Source organism: Misgurnus anguillicaudatus, unplaced genomic scaffold (assembly GCF_027580225.2).
Source record: "Misgurnus anguillicaudatus unplaced genomic scaffold, ASM2758022v2 HiC_scaffold_33, whole genome shotgun sequence".
NCBI lineage: Eukaryota > Metazoa > Chordata > Actinopteri > Cypriniformes > Cobitidae > Misgurnus > Misgurnus anguillicaudatus.
Window position 1 is genome coordinate 1,655,623 of NW_027395283.1, and position 18,892 is coordinate 1,674,514.

General features: G+C 39.4%; 1 protein-coding gene across 2 annotated transcripts in view; it reads right to left on the reverse strand.

The window, feature by feature from the left end:
• LOC141363261 (NACHT, LRR and PYD domains-containing protein 3-like) overlaps nucleotides 1–18,892 on the reverse strand; it is an 82,219-nt gene that overhangs the window by 56,322 nt on the left and 7,005 nt on the right. For both annotated transcript variants that reach the window (XM_073865875.1, XM_073865874.1), the window contains exon 6: nucleotides 636–809. In XM_073865875.1, the coding sequence (XP_073721976.1) occupies nucleotides 636–809 (174 nt within the window). The remainder of the gene's footprint in view (nucleotides 1–635; nucleotides 810–18,892) is intronic.

Genomic DNA, 18,892 nt, shown 5'->3' on the forward strand with positions numbered 1-18,892 from the left:
TGAAGCTTTAATTGTGTTTATAGTGCACAATATAACATGTGTTCATATATCATATGTAAAAAAGTTTACATATTTTTATAGAGCTGTTTTCACTGTCACTAAAAATGGGCTAATGTCTTCATGTCTTCCTTGTTCTATGAAGTCCCTCCTTCAGAAATACATAATGAGCTCTGATTGTGTAGTTTATTAAATGTGTTGTGATTCAACTGCAGCTTAGCCTAAGCCGTTTGAGCTGACTGACGTATTCCAGTGGGTGGAGTTTAGTCAAACACTCTTACTAGTAGAGGGGTGTATTCCAAACCGTCCATTTGCTGTAGGCTTAGACAGAAAATATATCAGCTGGCAGTGAACTTTAATTTTATCTTTTTGCAGATTTTATTTATGCTCCAACAGCAACATTACACACTAAGGTTTAAAAAAAGGGATCAGAAAGAAATGTGACCTTTAATATTTCTGTCTGGATGATTTTTACTTCATCATAATTTACAATTTCAGTGTTTTGTGTTTGCAACTTTAAATAAGTGTGGTTTTGTAAAAGTGTGGTAGTGTTAAATGAAATAAACTTCATTTACATTACAGTACATTTTGTTTGATAATTTGAAATACAGTTTGATAAAATCAGACCACAATCTTACTTCAGTATCTTCAGTTTACAGTCAGGGTTCTTCAGTACATCAGAGATCATCTTCACTCCTGAATCTCTTAGATTATTATCAGACAGATCCAGATCTCTCAGGTGTGATGGGTTTGATCTCAGAGCTGAAGTCAGAGTAACACAACCCTCGTCTGTGATATAACAATCACTCAACCTGTAATAATGTAAATGATAAACACAGAACATGAACTGAAAACTGTAATTTAGAAACAAATAATAAATTCCTCATTGACTCCAAAAGAAACGATACTCCTGGCAAAAAGTCATTAAAAGTTATATTAAAAATTTGTTAGTAAACATGTCAACTTTGATGTGAGGTTGTACATTTTCAAGGCTTTTGTGTATTAACATAATGAGGCAGTTTCCTAGAGAAGGTTTAGATTAAGGTCTTAGTTATATGTGAACCGTCACGGAAACCAGTGACACAAGTCGGCAGCAATTTTCGAGATAATGAGAAACAAAGGTTTTTTTTCAAAATTTTAGATTTTCGTTTTATTGCAGAATCTGTTAGTTGAGATCACGAAGAAACCTCTCCATGTTTGAGATAGCAGTTTTTGTATATTTAAAAGCGTACATTTTGTGGTTTAAATGGGCTTGTTTTTCCGGAGATTCTAGCGCGCAGCGGGGGGCGTCATTGTCTGTGTGCATATTTACAGACTGTATAAGTGGCTTGTGTTTTCGCCCCCGCCCCCAAAGGGAACAGCGTGACTACTATATAGTTTGCCCAAAAATGAAAATAATGTCATTAATGACTTACCCTTATGTCGTTCTAAACTCGGAAGACCTCCGTTCATCTTCGGAACACGGTTTAAGATGTATTAACGTTAGATTTAGTCCGAGAGCTTTTGTCCCAGCCATTGAATATCTATGTACGGTTTCCATGTCCAAAAAGGTAAAAAAAACATCATCAAAGTAGTCCATGTGACATCAGTGGGTCAGCTTGAATGTGTTGAAGCATCGAAAATACATTTTGGTCCAAAAATAGCAAGGATTACGACTTTATTCAGCATTGTCTTCTCTTCCGGCTCGAGCGTGAAGTCACGTGACTGTAGTGACGCGACTGCCCTGTTCCTCAGACATGTTTGGTAAGGTTGTTATTTTTTTTCAAACTTATAGCGTGCATCTCCCCAGACTGTAAACGAAGCTCGGGCGCACAAAACAAAAGAAAAATAAAAGAAGCTGGGGGGCGGAACAGATCAGCCATATCTTACCTCAGCCGCTTCACTGACTTTATGCTGTGCCGCAGTCGGATGATGTCAAAGTATCGCTCTCGCTGTACTTTGACGTCATCTCTCTGTCATTTCTTGCAGCGCAGCAGGAAGTCAAACACACATAAGTCACACAGAGATCCTTGAATTCTTTATATAACTGGCTACATGTTTTGTCTATCAATATTTTCCATGAAGTCATTGGCTGATGGAGGAATGAGTGAGCAATTGGTTACATCCCTAAAGGACGTCACGTTTTCAACAGCGCTGTTTGGATTATCTATTATACTAGCTCCCTATTTTAACCCTCTGGGGTCGGACCCTTTTTGGACACAGTCAGAGGTTCTGAGATGCTCTCACATTTGGTCTTTTTTCAGTTGCTTTAAAACACATTAATGGCTAATATCACATAACACTGTATTCAGCACAAACTGTGCTATAATAATATTTAAGATAAATGTATGTACATGTTTGTATTTTTAAGTAAATGATGTTTATGCGTGGTTGGTAAAAAAAAGAAAACAAAAAGTTGCTGAAATAAGGCCAAGGAACACATCCTAAACATTTGTTAACAAGCAAAAAAGTTATCTACTCTTGTAGAGTAGAGAATTTGCTACAAAAAGATGTAAAAACCATTTAACCCACTCATTCACGTGAAAAAATACATTGATTTAACTTTTGTAAGACACTTTTTGCTGTGTAAAGGCAATATGCAAGGGAGGGTCAATGGTCATGAATATTGATGTGTTTTACACCTGAGGAGACCCAACCCCCTAATGGCTCAGTGAGGAATGTTGGGACAAAAGAACTGTGACTGTGGGGAGACTTAAAGAGAAAAACTTTTGCTTGAGACTTAAAGAGAAAAACTTTTGCTTGTAGTTAAAAAAAAAATAGGTTAAAATAAAGTACAAAAGGCCTTTTTAGTAAAATAAAAGTCTTACAGGGTTGCAAAAAGTGCTAACAACATGAACAATACAATAGATTTAAGAAGCTTTATTGTAATTATAAATAAAGAAGCTTAATTGTAATTATAAATAATAAAGTAACAATATGTATACATGTAACAATATTCTATATGACCAGTACAATATGGCTCTAATTAAAAGAAAATGATTCTAAATGTCAGCTGTGAAAGTTTGGTGTGCATCTAAAAATACTTCCAAATATAAAAAATAAGGTATACATTTGTAAACCATCACACACTGTAACTCTTTGGGAATGGAGTTAAATGTTGTCGTGCCATTGTTCAAAACGTGCGAGTACCAGACGAAGTTGGTGTTGCAGACACATTCCTGAAAACATATCTTAATTAATATAATGTATTTTCAAAGTACAAAGCAACACATCAGTATTACTAATATTGAGAACTTTTTTTAATAATTAATAGGGGTGACCCCGAATAGTTGAAGATTCGATGCATCGGAGAAGCCGGATTCGACTACCAATCTCACAGTCGAATCGTTGCAGATGTGTTATGAAATGAGGATCATTCAATTTTGGCCGTATATGGGTGCACACATTATCTGATTTCGCACATAACAGCTTTCTCCCAATATATTGATATACAGCATATTATTATAATGCTGCCAATAATATGTGATGTAGCAGCTTTCAATAAATATTTTTAAAATGCGTTAATAAATCCAACAATCCCTGTGACAGGGCTACACGTCCAAATAGAGGTTCCTATGTTAATAAACCATTGCCTCTTTGTTTCTACATTTAAAAGACGAAGCTGGCAATTCTGGCAATACTTTCGTTTTTTTATTAATTTCTTTATTTTATTTATAAATCACTCTGGTTTATCTGATTTATCTATTTGGCTTGTGTTTTGTTTCCGTGCACTTGAGGCATTTTGCACATTTGTTCTGCACGTTGTTACTTCTGACCTTATTTGATTTAAAAAATGTATTTATTATAAACGTAAATTCTGATATAATTTAAGTCTGTACATTTTGGATTGTTTTTCGTTCTATCGATGTTGCGCTATTGCGTTCTGGCCATGTTTGCGCATGCAATTTTGCCGAACGTGCTATAGGTGCTCTGCGTCTCATATTTAGAATTTCATCAAACTAAACATTACAAAACGGATGTTTTGCGGCGGGCATAAGTTTTAAAATGTATTTAAAACCGAGTGGTTATCTATTATGGTCGGTGTTCACTTTCAAATGATAGCAAAGAGATTCCTGAAATAAATAATATCATCAGGTCTTTCTGTATCTAAAGTGAATACAGAGATGATCAAAGTCAAAGCAAGCAAGCAGGTATTTATGTGCTAAACAATAACGCGGAGTGTCTATAAAATCATTAATTTCAGTGTTTTTCTTGTTATAAATTAACGTTTAATGAATTGTATACATTATAGCTTATAGTTTTTATCATTTACAGTAACAATCACAAATTATTTGTCATTTGTCTTTTTTTGGTCATGGCTTTGACGCGCTTAATCTCCGAATTAAATAAAAATACTAAATTGTAGCCGGGGTTTCCAAGGCAGGATCACCTTTGTTATTTTTTAGGTTTAGTTCTCAAAATGTTTTTTTGTGTGATGTTCTGTAGATCGTGGCATAAAAATGTTATGAGGAATAATTAAACAAATTTTGCCTTACATTTTACCTTAAAAAATATATATATAAATTGTATCACTTTATTTATTTCGGGTTCGTTTCTGCATGCCCCCGTGCGAGTAAATGATGATGAAGCCACGTTACTAAAAAAAAATTAAAAACATTATTTGTATCATGTATTTTCGGAAAATACAGATATGTTTATATATATACATCTTGTATTTTCCAAATTACTACGCAAAACATCAGTAAAAGTCTACTAATAAAACAGAAAAGCCCGCAAATGTGACTTACCCTGTATGAATGTCCGTCGCATTTCTGCAAATGCCCGCTGAAGAGGAGAGTGATGCTGCCACATTCCTACAAAAGTTTTTAATAATTAATATAATGTATTCTCCACAGTAACAAACTTATAAAGCAATACTAAGGCGGTAAAGCATAGTTGAGATAAGATATTTGGGTACATAGATGCGGTATATCTTTGTTAACGGGCCATTACCGGACATATTTATGGCTAAACATTAACACATTACAAATCTCCGGACACATTTACAGCACATCGATACTACATCGATACATTTACACCCGAACAGATAGTCGCGTAAACAAGACTTGTTGAGGCATAAACACACTAGTCAAAATATATTCTAAATAGTGATATTGTTTTATGACATATTGAATATTTACACCATACAATCATACTGTTTAACGCATGACATATCTTCGGGCTCATTTACAGCACAATGTTACGAGCAAATAAAGAAGGCTTATTGATAAGTCGGCATGGACACTATAGTTATAGTAGTGATATTGCTTTATAACATTCACATTACACTTATCAGCATACGGTTTAATGTAAGAACTATAATTTTAATGTTAATACAAATTGCCAATTACGAGACGTTTTTTATAAAGTCATTATGAATATCTGCTTGCAAACAGTCAGTATACAGTATATAAAAGTTACACAACATTTCAACAAATGTAGGTAAAACTTACTCTTCAGAAATTATATCCTCAGCTGGATCAAGTCGCTCTTCAAAATACAAACGTTCATCGTCGGAGTCCTGCTCTTCGTCTGAAGAAACAGTGAACTCTTCTTCCTCGCTGTCCATGAGCATAGAGCTTCCTCACCTGTAAAGCGTGTCATCTTCCGAATGCGTTGATAAGTGGATGAAACTGTCAAAACTCGCTGCTTCTTAAAGCATTGTTTGTGGGCGTTGATCTTGTTTGCATAGCCCGCATCAGGTAATTTCCATATGAATGGCGCGCACAAGGGAAGGTGGGATTACATTAGCGCTAATGAGGTCGAGCCAGAAAAACTGTACCTCTCTTTACTTACATGTCGATTACACAAACAGACAATGAGTTCTTCAGATTTTAATTACATCATGTAAAAGTAGACATTTCAGGCTTTCTTTAGACATATGTATCATGTTCGTGTGACAAGTATTGGCGGAGTTATCAGTTCATGTTTGAAACGTGTTTGAGGAAAATGGTCAAGGAGACAGAGATGTCGAAATGCACTCCCTGTTTATTTTCTTTATTTGCCAAAAGCACACAGTTTTGTTGTTATTATGAAGGCACTCACATTAAAGTAGAGACTTCACAGTTTCGAATGATGTGTATGTGTATGATTATGAATGACGGAGTATTTTAAGTGGATGTCACAGGAAACAGGAAAAAATGCGTCAAAACGCGGCCCCGCGTTTTTGGACCCCAGGGGGTTAAATATCAACTTTGAAGGCGGGTTCATGTGTTTAACGGAACGTTAATTACCGGAGTGTAATCTCATATACCCTTACATGTTACGATGTAAATAGTCCTCAGATTGTATATTGTATACTATTACCAGACATTCATGCGAAATCTGATGTAAACAATAGACTATATATCTATATTTCACAGATTATATGCACTTTCAGAATCTGTGAATTACTCAAAATGGCCCAGATCTGACTTGTGTCACTACTTTCCGTGACTGGTCACATATTAGGAGATTAATTTGTTTTTACAAACATACCTCACAAAAACATAACTGTCATTTCAATTAAATGTTATTTATATAGTGCTTTTCATAATTTTTTAATTGTATTAAATCAGCTTTACATTAAAACAGCAGGAGAAAACACAGAAAATGTGGACAACATAAGAAGCACAGTAAAGCGTCTAAGATTAACCAATACTAGTGAGCGTCGTAATGATGAAATGTATAGATGAGAGTTTGAAGTTAAGTTAATGTCAGCTTAAGAAATCCTTGAGAGATACCATAACATGGTTGTGTTCACACTGTCCCAAATGAACCGTACTCGGGCCGAAAGCTCATTTGGGATGACCTAAACCGTGTCAGTGTGAAAACACCCGTAGTCTCAGTGTCGTCAGGATCGAGGATGAGACAGGGAATGAGAAACAAAAATTCCATTAGCATAGGGGCTGTACGTATGTAATGCAAGTATAATGTACAGTATGTACATGTAACGGGAACAATTATTCTCGTCTAGTAAGGGATTAAATTAGTGCTGCCCTGGAAGACTGAGTAACGAAAGGATCTTTGTCCCCGCACCCAGTGCTTTTAGTCTCTGTACACACTAGAGTATGTATGCTGTTTCCTACCTTATGGGTGAACGCCCCTACAGACCGACAAGGGTAGGCTTCAGTTAGTTTAACGTCACGAGAAAGCCTTCTGAAGTAAAAGTGTATGTGATACAGAATTATATATATAAAATTCACATAATCCTCCCTCCCCAGGTCTATTAAGGTAAGTGAGACGCCCTTACTCCCTGACAGACTTCACTTAAAGATTACAATTACACTTCAGGTAAGTATAAAGAAATATAAACTTTGTTTATTTCCTGTATAATTTCTCAAATAAGAAATTATTTGTAATGACTCAATAAGAATGAAAACAAACAAAAAAATAAATAAATAAAAAGTTACATAAACAAGTGTATTACGTGAATTTCTTTGTACTGTCACCCAATCACTTTCAATGTATTCACTATAGAGTCAATCACTTTAAAAGTGATAACCAACAACACTTACAATCTCCCTTTTAGCTGTAACTTTACTTATAACTTTACTTTGAATTAAACGACACCACTTAATTTACCTTTTGAAACACAATCACATTCAAAAACAGTGAGAAAATAACAGTTTCAATGAGCATTCACAATTTCACACCCAAAACACTGGTGAATGTCCCTGTTAAATGTTCAACCACAGTTCACTTTAAGTTTTATAACCCAACTTTAAGGTTTTAACTGTACCGTCCATCAAACCACAATATCTCAAAAGGAACAAATAGGAAATACCAGTCTGTAGAATGATGAGTGAAATACGTTGTCTTGAAGTAGCGTGCGTTGAAATTAACTCGAGAGATATAACTTAGTTGCCTCTTTCAGTTGCAATATCACGGTAAATCGATCAGATGAATCACACAGGAGATGAATTACAAACGAACCACCCTCGAGATGAATCAGCTGAGATGTCGTTTGGATGGCAGGGTAAACTCAAACTCAAATCTTCTCAAAACAGTGCTTTATATCGCGATTATATACAGCAGCCGCTGTCTCACGTGTAACGACACGTGTTAACCACAAAATAAAACGACGTGATCCGTCCGGACCAAAAACGTCACTTCAGTGTAAAGTAAATAACGTGACACAGCAAAAATATGTCAGATATAGCAAAAATGTCACAAATACGAGAAGAAAACTCACATATTAAGCACTTTAACGTGTACCTGCAGCCAGCATAAAGTTACTGCGTCATTCCAGCAACAGCTGAGCTTCTCGGGAACCGATCGTCAAAATACAATCTTCAACTGTAAAACACTTACAGTCCACAACACAGTGCTGTCCTCTGTCCGACCAAAACTCCGATTTAGTTCTCTTAAAGCAACTTTATCGAACGAGCTTCTCGGACACGACACGACACACACTTCAGCTTACTCTTCTACTTTTTTCTACTGCGCGCTCTTCTTCGTGCACTCTCACCACTCGCACGTAAACCAGTCTGCTTGTCAAAATAAAAGTCTCTCAAAAATAATTGTTATAAAAGTAGATCCCGTTACATTCCCCCCCACTAAACCCTGCCACTCCATCGACATCTCCAGCAGCTTCATCTCTGAAATACAAACAACATGTTAGGGGAACATAATATTATACATTTATAATCCCAGATACTGAAACAACAACATAAAACTTATTTTTGTTGTAGACTCTTATTATAAAACATAGTCATCTCTGTACTTAACAGGTAAAGTGCCCTTACTTTGTCTTTGAGAACGTCTTAGTTCAGGGACACTTTCTCTTTCATTCTCAGAAACATCTGCATCATCTGAATTATCTTGCTCTCTTAACTCCAAATCAGAAATGTCATCCTGACCCTCATTACCTTCAGGTTGATCTACTTCCCCTAACCCCTCTTGATCCACCCCGGTGTGTGCATGGTGAATAGGGTGTTGTGCAGTTTCTGGAAAGCAGACAATGTCTGACATGTCAGTATCTGAATCTGATTGTTCTCTCATTCTGTGTCGGTGTGTACGTTGTGTCGTAGGTGTCGGGAACGAACAATGTCGGAGCTGATCCCGGTGTACTACTTTTGTCAGTCCCCCTTTTTCTGGTTTAATGGTAAACACAGGTATGTCTGCGTGATTTTGTTTTATCACTATGTATGGTGTGTTTTCCCATTTATCTTGAATCTTGTTTCTACCCCTAGGCTTATGGTTACGCAATAGCACCCGATCTCCAGGCCTCACAAGAGCTCCATACGACTTGCGGTCATATATCCTCTTTCTTCTCCTGGAAGCTTCTTGAGATGCTGCATTTGCGATCTCCACAGCAGTTTTCAATCTTGTATGGTGACTCTTCACCCAATCATCCAGGTTATCAATCTCATCCTCTTCTAAATCCTTCTCTCCAAGCACATCCATCGGTAAACGTGCATCCCTTCCGAATAGTAGATAGAATGGAGAATATCCAGTGGATGAATGGACATGGCTGTTGTATGCCATTACCAGCTCTGGTAAGTGTGTCTTCCAATCTCTTTTCTTATCTGGTGGCAAGGTTCTTAATAGATCGTGCATGGTACGATTAAAGCGCTCACATTGAGAGTTCCCCTGTGGATGATAGGGGCTGGTGCGACTTTTCTCTATACCATAAAGTTTGCAAAGCTCTTTGATCACGTTGGCTTCGAAACACCTGCCCTGATCAGAATGTAGACGAGCTGGGCAACCATAATTCACAAACCAGTGCTTAAGCAGAGCTTTCGCCGTGGTGCTGGCTGTCTGATTCTTAGTAGGAACAGCGACTGTGAACCTGGTGAACATGTCGGTCAGGACCAGTACATTTTCGTACCCTCCAGCGGATTGCTCAAGCTGTGTGTAATCCATGGCGAGGACCTCTAATGGGGCTGAGACATTACTACAGGTCATAGCAGCTCGAAGCCTGGGAAAAACATCCTTGGCTAACGTACACCTTTTACACTGCCGTACCCAGCATGAAACATCTGCAGACATAGTAGGCCAGTAGTAATTGCGTCGCATCTTATTCAAGGTACTTCTCTCCCCGAAATGGCCTCCATGCTCGTGTTGACTTTCATACACTTCACGCTGTAGAAGTTCAGGCACCACTATCTGCCAGATCTCCTCTCCATCTCTAGGGTCCAGAATGCGTCTAAACAGTACTCCCTGACGCAGCTTAAGACGGTCGAATTCCCTGGCAAGTTTTTTCATTCTTGGTTCCATACCATTCTGATCCACTCTGCTTGGTCTTTTATTCTCAGTCACTGCTTTAAGAATAGGAAAAATCAAAGGGTCATTCCTCTGTTGCTTTCCAATATCACTCCAGCTGTAACCACTCATTTCTCTTTTTATTGCCGCTTGAACTGCCACTTTTTCAACTGATTCCTCTTGGTCAACTTTCTTTGCCGGCCACAAGCATGCTCTCACTTCATCAGCTCTCAGCTGTATGAAATCTTTCCCATCATCATCATCTTTCTCTGTAACCTCCCTGGAAGGGATTCTTGATAAGGCATCTGCATTTGTGTTGAGGCGGCCAGGTTTATAGCTTACTTCAAAATTGTACTCCGCTAGCTGTGCTGCCCAGCGTTGTTCAACAGCTCCGAGGTTAGCTGAGTCAAGGTAACGCAGCGGGTTGTGGTCCGTAATGACAGTGAATTTTGAATACATGAGGTATTCTCTGAATTTTTCCGTGACTGCCCACTTTAAGGCGAGCAGTTCTAGCTTGAATGAGCTGTAATTCTTGTCATTCTTCTCTGACCTTCTCAGACCTCTGCTGGCGTACGCCACAACACGTTCAGTTCCTCCTTGTTTTTGGCTCAGTACAGCTCCTAATCCATGATGACTCCCATCCGTGGCAAGTGTAAAGGGCATAGTGAAATCAGGGTACGCAAGTATGGGGGGCGACATCAAGCACTTTTTCAACTCATTTAATGCCATCTGACATTCTTGACTCCAGACGAAAGCTACTGGGGTTTTGTTCTTCTTTCCTCCTCCTACCAACGCATGTAAAGGCTTAGCAATTTGAGCGAACCTTGGGACGAATTTTCGGTAGTAGCTCATAAATCCGAGTACTTGCCTAACCTCCCTGACACTTTTGGGGTTCGGCCACATTTCCAGCGCTTTGACCTTCTCGTCATCCACTTTTATTCCTTCTGCAGAAATTCGGTGCCCCAAAAACTTAACTTCAGCTCGTAGGAGAAAGCACTTGCTTGGCTTTAGCTTTAGGCCATGCTGTCTCAGACGGTTAAAGACAAGTTCCAACCTCTCACAGTGGCTTTCAAAGTCTTTAGAGAAGACAATAACATCGTCCAGATAGACAAGAAGAACATCAAAGGCTAGGTCACCTAAAACCACCCCCATAAGGCGCTGAAAAGTGGCTGGGGCATTACAAAGCCCGAATGGCATCCGAGACCACTCGAACAGGCCAAATGGGGTAGTAACAGCCGTCTTCTCTCTGTCTTTATCACTCATGGCTACCTGGAAGTACCCAGCAGTCAAATCTAGGGTAGAAAACAGTTTGGCATTACCCAAGGCATCTAGGGACTCATCTACCCTAGGAAGAGGATATGCATCCTTACACGTCACTTGGTTTAGCTTTCTGTAATCGCAACAGAAACGGACGCTCCCGTCCTTCTTCATGACAATAACTGCCGGTGATGCCCAAGGACTACTACTCTCTGTGAGGATTCCTTGCAACACCAGATTCTGGACATGTCTTTTGACTTCTTGGAATATGTGTGGTGGTATTCGGCGATGACGCTGCTTTATTGGTGGTGCGTCGCCGGTAGGAATATTGTGCAAGACAGCTGTAGTATAGCCATAGTCCTGGTCATCCTTAGAGAAAACGTCTCTGTGCTTTGTTAGCAACTCCACTAGCTTTTTGAATTGAGCCTGTGTTAGCCCTTCAGAATTCACTTCAATAGGAACTGGTAACTGTGCGAGCAAGGTTTCATCGGCTGGTCCATTTTCTCTTGCCATTTCTTTAACATGAAGTACGCCGTCATTTTCCTGAAACTCAAGCACATCCTTTGTGATGACCTCTTTTGGTCTGTACACAGAAGCGACTCTGGATCGAGGAGCAAGTCTAACAGTCTTTTCACTCAAGTTCAACATACGCACAGGGACCTTTCCATCTTCTGTTCTAGCAAGAACATGTGCTACTAAAAGCCCTTTTGGCAAACTTGTCCCAGCGGTTGGCTCAACTAGCACTTGGCTCGTTATCTTGGATGACACTCCACAACGTCCCTCCAGCACCTTCTCACAACGAGGGGGAATAGTGACAGCTTGTTTTCCAGCAATCTTAACATATCCAATCCTTCCATCACGTCCCTGTGGTCCTACTTCCTTTTCCACTCTGGCTAGCACTCTTCGAACCTGAGCCTCATCCTGTCGAGTGTACTTGTTGACTTTCTCCATTCCCTCTGCTGAGATAAACAAAGACTGAATTTCATTAAGTATATTCATTCCGATGATTCCAGAGACACCTTTCATTTCTTTCACATCTGGACTTGTGTCATTGAGGACGAATATACATTTTCCAGGCAGTACTTTTCCAAGACACTCTACATCGGCCTGCAGGCATCCTAAGACAGGGATGTCCAATCCATTGGCTGCAGTTAGCTTGACCCAACATGCAGAGGATAGCTTTAGCTTTTGCTCTCCAAAGTGTTCCTTAAAGTGTGACTCAGATATAGTAGATACCTCTGATCCTGTATCCAGGAGGCATTTGGTTCCGACACCGGCGATCTTCACATCAACGACTAGGCAGTCCCCAAAAGCGCTGTCTCTCAGTTTTTCAGCGGTATCATCAGCCGTCCACTCTACTGTGTGACATCGAATCAACGACGGCCCCGGACTTTTTTGCACTGCTCCTCTTGAGTCATCCTCTAACATTTCAGCTGAATCCACATGCTGAGGTGGAGCGGGTTCTCTCTTTAAATTGCCAGTTTGTGAACAGTAACGGCTGGTATGGCCAGGTTCACCACATGAATAACAAATATACCGGCCTTCGCTGTCTTTTAACGGTTGTTTCTTAGGCTGGCTTGGTTGTGGCTTATTTCTTCCTTTTCCGTACACAGCTTGATATAGTTCCTCTTGACGAGCAGCTATTTTCTGGATCGCTTCATGCAGTTTCTCTAGCGACAGGGCAGAAGGAGCATCTTGTGCTGCGGTAACATTCACCACTCCTCTGGCTCGAGTACTGGACCTTACATTACTAGAAGTTTGCGTCTCCTCCTCTTCCGACCAGATAATTGCCGCTTGCATCAACTGTACAAAAGTTAGACCTGGCTCAGATTTAAGCCTGCGCTTCATCTCGCGTCGTAGAAAGTCATCTCTCAAGCCAAGCACTAACTGTTCCTTCAGGACGTTTTCAACATCAGCCACTCTGTTTGGTTCTCGACGCTGAACACGATTCAGTCGTTCTCGAAGGTCATATGCGTAGGACCGTATTGTTTCTCCTGCATTCTGAGCACGATCGTAGAAATCTTTCAGCCTTGTTCCAATGGGCACTTTATCTCCATAGGTGTCACGGAGAACAGAGAAAAGGTTATCAACAGTCTCCTCCTTTCCATCCATCATGAACTTCACTGTGGCTTTGGCTTCATCTTTTAGGTGCTGTTTTACTAGCTCGACCCTGTCCTCAGCGGGCACCCTCATGACTTGAAATGCAGACTTCATCGATGTCACCCATTCTTCAATACTTAACTCGCCGGGTTTTGACCCGCAACCACTGAATTCAGGTAGTTTTCGATCTCGTGGGATATAGATAGCAGCAGGAGACGTTTGTGCAGAGGCCTGATTCTCAATTACAACCTTTGCGAGAGAGAGAGCTTCTCTTTGTTCTGCTCGGGCTTGTTCGAGGGCACCCGACTGCTCTGCAAATCGCCTTTGCATCTCCGCCATCTCTTTTCTTAAGTCTTCGAGTTCAGCCATCTTCTTTCTTGACAAACAACTTGTGGGCCTGGAGATGTGTGACTAGTTTAATGTACTTATACGCATCCTGTTCGTGACGCCATTTTGTAACGGGAACAATTATTCTCGTCTAGTAAGGGATTAAATTAGTGCTGCCCTGGAAGACTGAGTAACGAAAGGATCTTTGTCCCCGCACCCAGTGCTTTTAGTCTCTGTACACACTAGAGTATGTATGCTGTTTCCTACCTTATGGGTGAACGCCCCTACAGACCGACAAGGGTAGGCTTCAGTTAGTTTAACGTCACGAGAAAGCCTTCTGAAGTAAAAGTGTATGTGATACAGAATTATATATATAAAATTCACATAATCCTCCCTCCCCAGGTCTATTAAGGTAAGTGAGACGCCCTTACTCCCTGACAGACTTCACTTAAAGATTACAATTACACTTCAGGTAAGTATAAAGAAATATAAACTTTGTTTATTTCCTGTATAATTTCTCAAATAAGAAATTATTTGTAATGACTCAATAAGAATGAAAACAAACAAAAAAATAAATAAATAAAAAGTTACATAAACAAGTGTATTACGTGAATTTCTTTGTACTGTCACCCAATCACTTTCAATGTATTCACTATAGAGTCAATCACTTTAAAAGTGATAACCAACAACACTTACAATCTCCCTTTTAGCTGTAACTTTACTTATAACTTTACTTTGAATTAAACGACACCACTTAATTTACCTTTTGAAACACAATCACATTCAAAAACAGTGAGAAAATAACAGTTTCAATGAGCATTCACAATTTCACACCCAAAACACTGGTGAATGTCCCTGTTAAATGTTCAACCACAGTTCACTTTAAGTTTTATAACCCAACTTTAAGGTTTTAACTGTACCGTCCATCAAACCACAATATCTCAAAAGGAACAAATAGGAAATACCAGTCTGTAGAATGATGAGTGAAATACGTTGTCTTGAAGTAGCGTGCGTTGAAATTAACTCGAGAGATATAACTTAGTTGCCTCTTTCAGTTGCAATATCACGGTAAATCGATCAGATGAATCACACAGGAGATGAATTACAAACGAACCACCCTCGAGATGAATCAGCTGAGATGTCGTTTGGATGGCAGGGTAAACTCAAACTCAAATCTTCTCAAAACAGTGCTTTATATCGCGATTATATACAGCAGCCGCTGTCTCACGTGTAACGACACGTGTTAACCACAAAATAAAACGACGTGATCCGTCCGGACCAAAAACGTCACTTCAGTGTAAAGTAAATAACGTGACACAGCAAAAATATGTCAGATATAGCAAAAATGTCACAAATACGAGAAGAAAACTCACATATTAAGCACTTTAACGTGTACCTGCAGCCAGCATAAAGTTACTGCGTCATTCCAGCAACAGCTGAGCTTCTCGGGAACCGATCGTCAAAATACAATCTTCAACTGTAAAACACTTACAGTCCACAACACAGTGCTGTCCTCTGTCCGACCAAAACTCCGATTTAGTTCTCTTAAAGCAACTTTATCGAACGAGCTTCTCGGACACGACACGACACACACTTCAGCTTACTCTTCTACTTTTTTCTACTGCGCGCTCTTCTTCGTGCACTCTCACCACTCGCACGTAAACCAGTCTGCTTGTCAAAATAAAAGTCTCTCAAAAATAATTGTTATAAAAGTAGATCCCGTTACATACAGTATAGTGATTGAATATCTACTCGGTTCCGCACATGTTGAGAATGCTTTGTTAAAGAGAAATGTCTATAGTTTAGACCAGGGGTGTCCAAAGTCGGTCCTGGAGGGCCGGTGTCCTGCAGAGTTTAGCTAAAACTTCCCTCAACACAGATGCCTCAAAGTATCTAGTCTGCCTAGTAAGACCTTGATTAGCTGGATCAGGTGTGTTTGATTAGGGTTGGAATAAAACTCTGCAGAGACACCGGCATTCCAGGAGCAGGATTGGACACCCCTGGTTTAGACTTTTTTTGGTAAATCATTCCAGGGCTTAGGGGGTTAGTAGGAAAAGGACCTTTGGACACTTGATATTCTAGGGATAATTAAGTGACTAGAATTTTGTGACCACAGTGTACGTGATGGATTGTATTCTAATAGTAATTCTCAAAGATATAAAGGTGCTAGGCCGTTTAAGGCTTTATAGGTGATTAGCAATCTTTTAAAATGTATGCAATATTTAACTGGCAACCAGTGTAAAGATGCCAAAATTGGGCTTATGTGGTCATACTTCTTAGATCAGATAAGTAATCTTGCAGTGGTGTTTTGAACCAGCTGAAGCTTGTTTACCTGATTTGTGTATCACCCCTGAGTAACGAGTTACAATTGTCTATTCTTGAGTTCATAAAAACATGGATAAGCTTCTCAGTATCTGATGCAGACAGCACATCACATATTTTTTAGATATTTCTAGGATGAAAGAATGCTGTGCGGCAGATGTTGGAGATATAACCATCAAAGAATAGATTGCTGTCGAACATCACGCCTAAATTCTTGAATGTGGAAGATGGCACAACAGTGCAGCCATCTATGGGCAACTTGTAATCTGACAGATTTTGTTTGAAGTGATTTGATTCTCTGTCTTATTGGAGTTTAGCATTAGGAAGTTATTGTCCGGATCCTGCCAAAGAGTCTTGTTTTATATTTATGTTTGTCATGATGGCAGGGTTCTGACAGCCTCATGTTCTATGTGAAGGCATATGATCTTCTGAATCGGGTCATGTGCCTTCGGTGTCTCATCTCTTGTCTCCGCCTCCTTGTTCTCCCTGTTTAATTGTAATCATTAGTTCATTCTAGTGATGCAAAGTCCGATTCATTTCCGCGAACCGGGTCTTTTCGGACAGTTCGGCTCATTGAACCGGTTCAAAAAGCCGATTCAACGGTTCCTGGCATCATCAAGAAATGACATTGCTACGTATTTATTTTCTAATGACTTGTATCAATGAAATATTCAAATAAAGTTGTTTGTGTCAACATATTAAAACATTCAAATACGTTTGAATGTTAAAAAAGTTGTTTTTGTGAAGGCATAGCTGATTTATTTCCTTTCATTCACAAGTTAGTAATGTTTGTGGTCACAGTTTCAATCGCGGATCGTAAATGCCAGATACAACTGACCAGTTTTGACTAGCCTACAACTTGAATAAGATTCCTAAAAGACACTGGTGCACAATTGCGGATGTGTAAGTATAAAGAATAAATAAACTTGTCTTTTAAACTCATTGGTCTTCCTTAAACAACTACAATATGATTTGCATGCACAATAAATTGTACTAAAACTAAAGATTTTTAATAAAACAAACATATCAAGAAACTAATAAAACAAGAAACTTCGCATATCAGGCTCGTTCAAATCCTCTGTGATTCACCATAGACTGTGATTCAGACGCAGTGTCAGCAACTCATCCGTCAGAATCATCGGCAATCCTCGCCTCGGCAATCATCGACAAACTTCGTTCGATTCTTTTTTAGTTCGACGTGCTATTTCGGCTGTGCGTCCTGCGTCATCAACCCAGAACCTATGCCCAAAACTAAAGTTCGATTCAGTTCGATTTGTGAACCGGCTCGACAAAAGAACGATTTGTTCAAGAACCTAACATCACTAGTTCATTCCCCTCACCTGTTTTTTCATTGTATCTTGTTTAGTTTTTCCTATTTAATCCCCTCTTGCCTTTTGTCCCGTGCTGGGTATTGTTCATGTGTTATCCTGTCTATGTTTATATCAAAGTCTTGTCAAGTATTAGTGTTTAGTCAGTCTCTTGGTAAAACCTTGTTGTTTTGTCCCCACGTGGGCTTTTGTTTTCAGTGTTTTTGTATTAATAGTGTTCTTTGTTCACTTTGTTGACTGTCAGGAACATGGACGAGAGATCCCAAGTGCAGACAATGTCACTAATATGGCTAATACAGTCTGTTAGCTTAGAAAACTGGTGGGTTTAACTAGGATGAGAGGAGATGTATATAGCACATATAGGGCCCTATCTTGCACCCAGCGCAATTGACTTTGTCAGTGATGCATGTAACATTTCGTATTTTGCACCGGCGCACAGCGGGTTTTTCCCTCCACAGACGCACGTTGGCAAACTAGGGAATGAACTTGCGCTGCCTGGGCGGTCCCGTGCTGGGTATTGTTCATGTGTTATCCTGTCTATGTTTATATCAAAGTCTTGTCAAGTATTAGTGTTTAGTCAGTCTCTTGGTAAAACCTTGTTGTTTTGTCCCCACGTGGGCTTTTGTTTTCAGTGTTTTTGTATTAATAGTATTCTTTGTTCACTTTGTTGACTGTCAGGAACACGGACGAGAGATCCCAAGTGCAGACAATGTCACTAATATGGCTAATACAGTCTGTTAGCTTAGAAAACTGGTGGGTTTAACTAGGATGAGAGGAGATGTATATAGCATATATAGGGCCCTATCTTGCACCCAGTGCAATTGACTTTGTCAGTGACGCATGTAACATTTCGTATTTTGCACCGGCGCACAGCGGGTTTTTCCCTCCACAGACGCACGTCGGCAAACTAGGGAATGAACTTGCGCTACCTGGGCGGTTCAGCGCAAAAAAAGGAGGCGTGCTCCGGCGCAAACCATCTCTTATGCTATTTTGCAGTTTCAAAAAACTATTGCGCTACTAACCAAAAAAACCTAGTCTAAAGTCAGTGACGCCTTGCGCGTAGTTCATAATGCTATTTTAAGGGCGCATGCTTGACCATAATGTATAGCGTGCACAAGGCGCATTGCTTATCTAATCTACACAGATGCAACAGTTATTTTTGCAAATCATAAATTGTTACAATAAAAAAAATTAATACATGAGATAAGGGAAATCATTGTGGTGAGCATTGTGGTGATAGTTTTTATTTATTTTGTGTGGCAGCGTTAAAACATTTTCATGCAAATAACGATTAAAATATTTTCATAAGTTTGTTGTGTGGCTGTATTACGTTTATTTTATCTAAATAATAATTAAAATGTTTTCATAAGAAACCTTAATGTATATGAACTTGATTT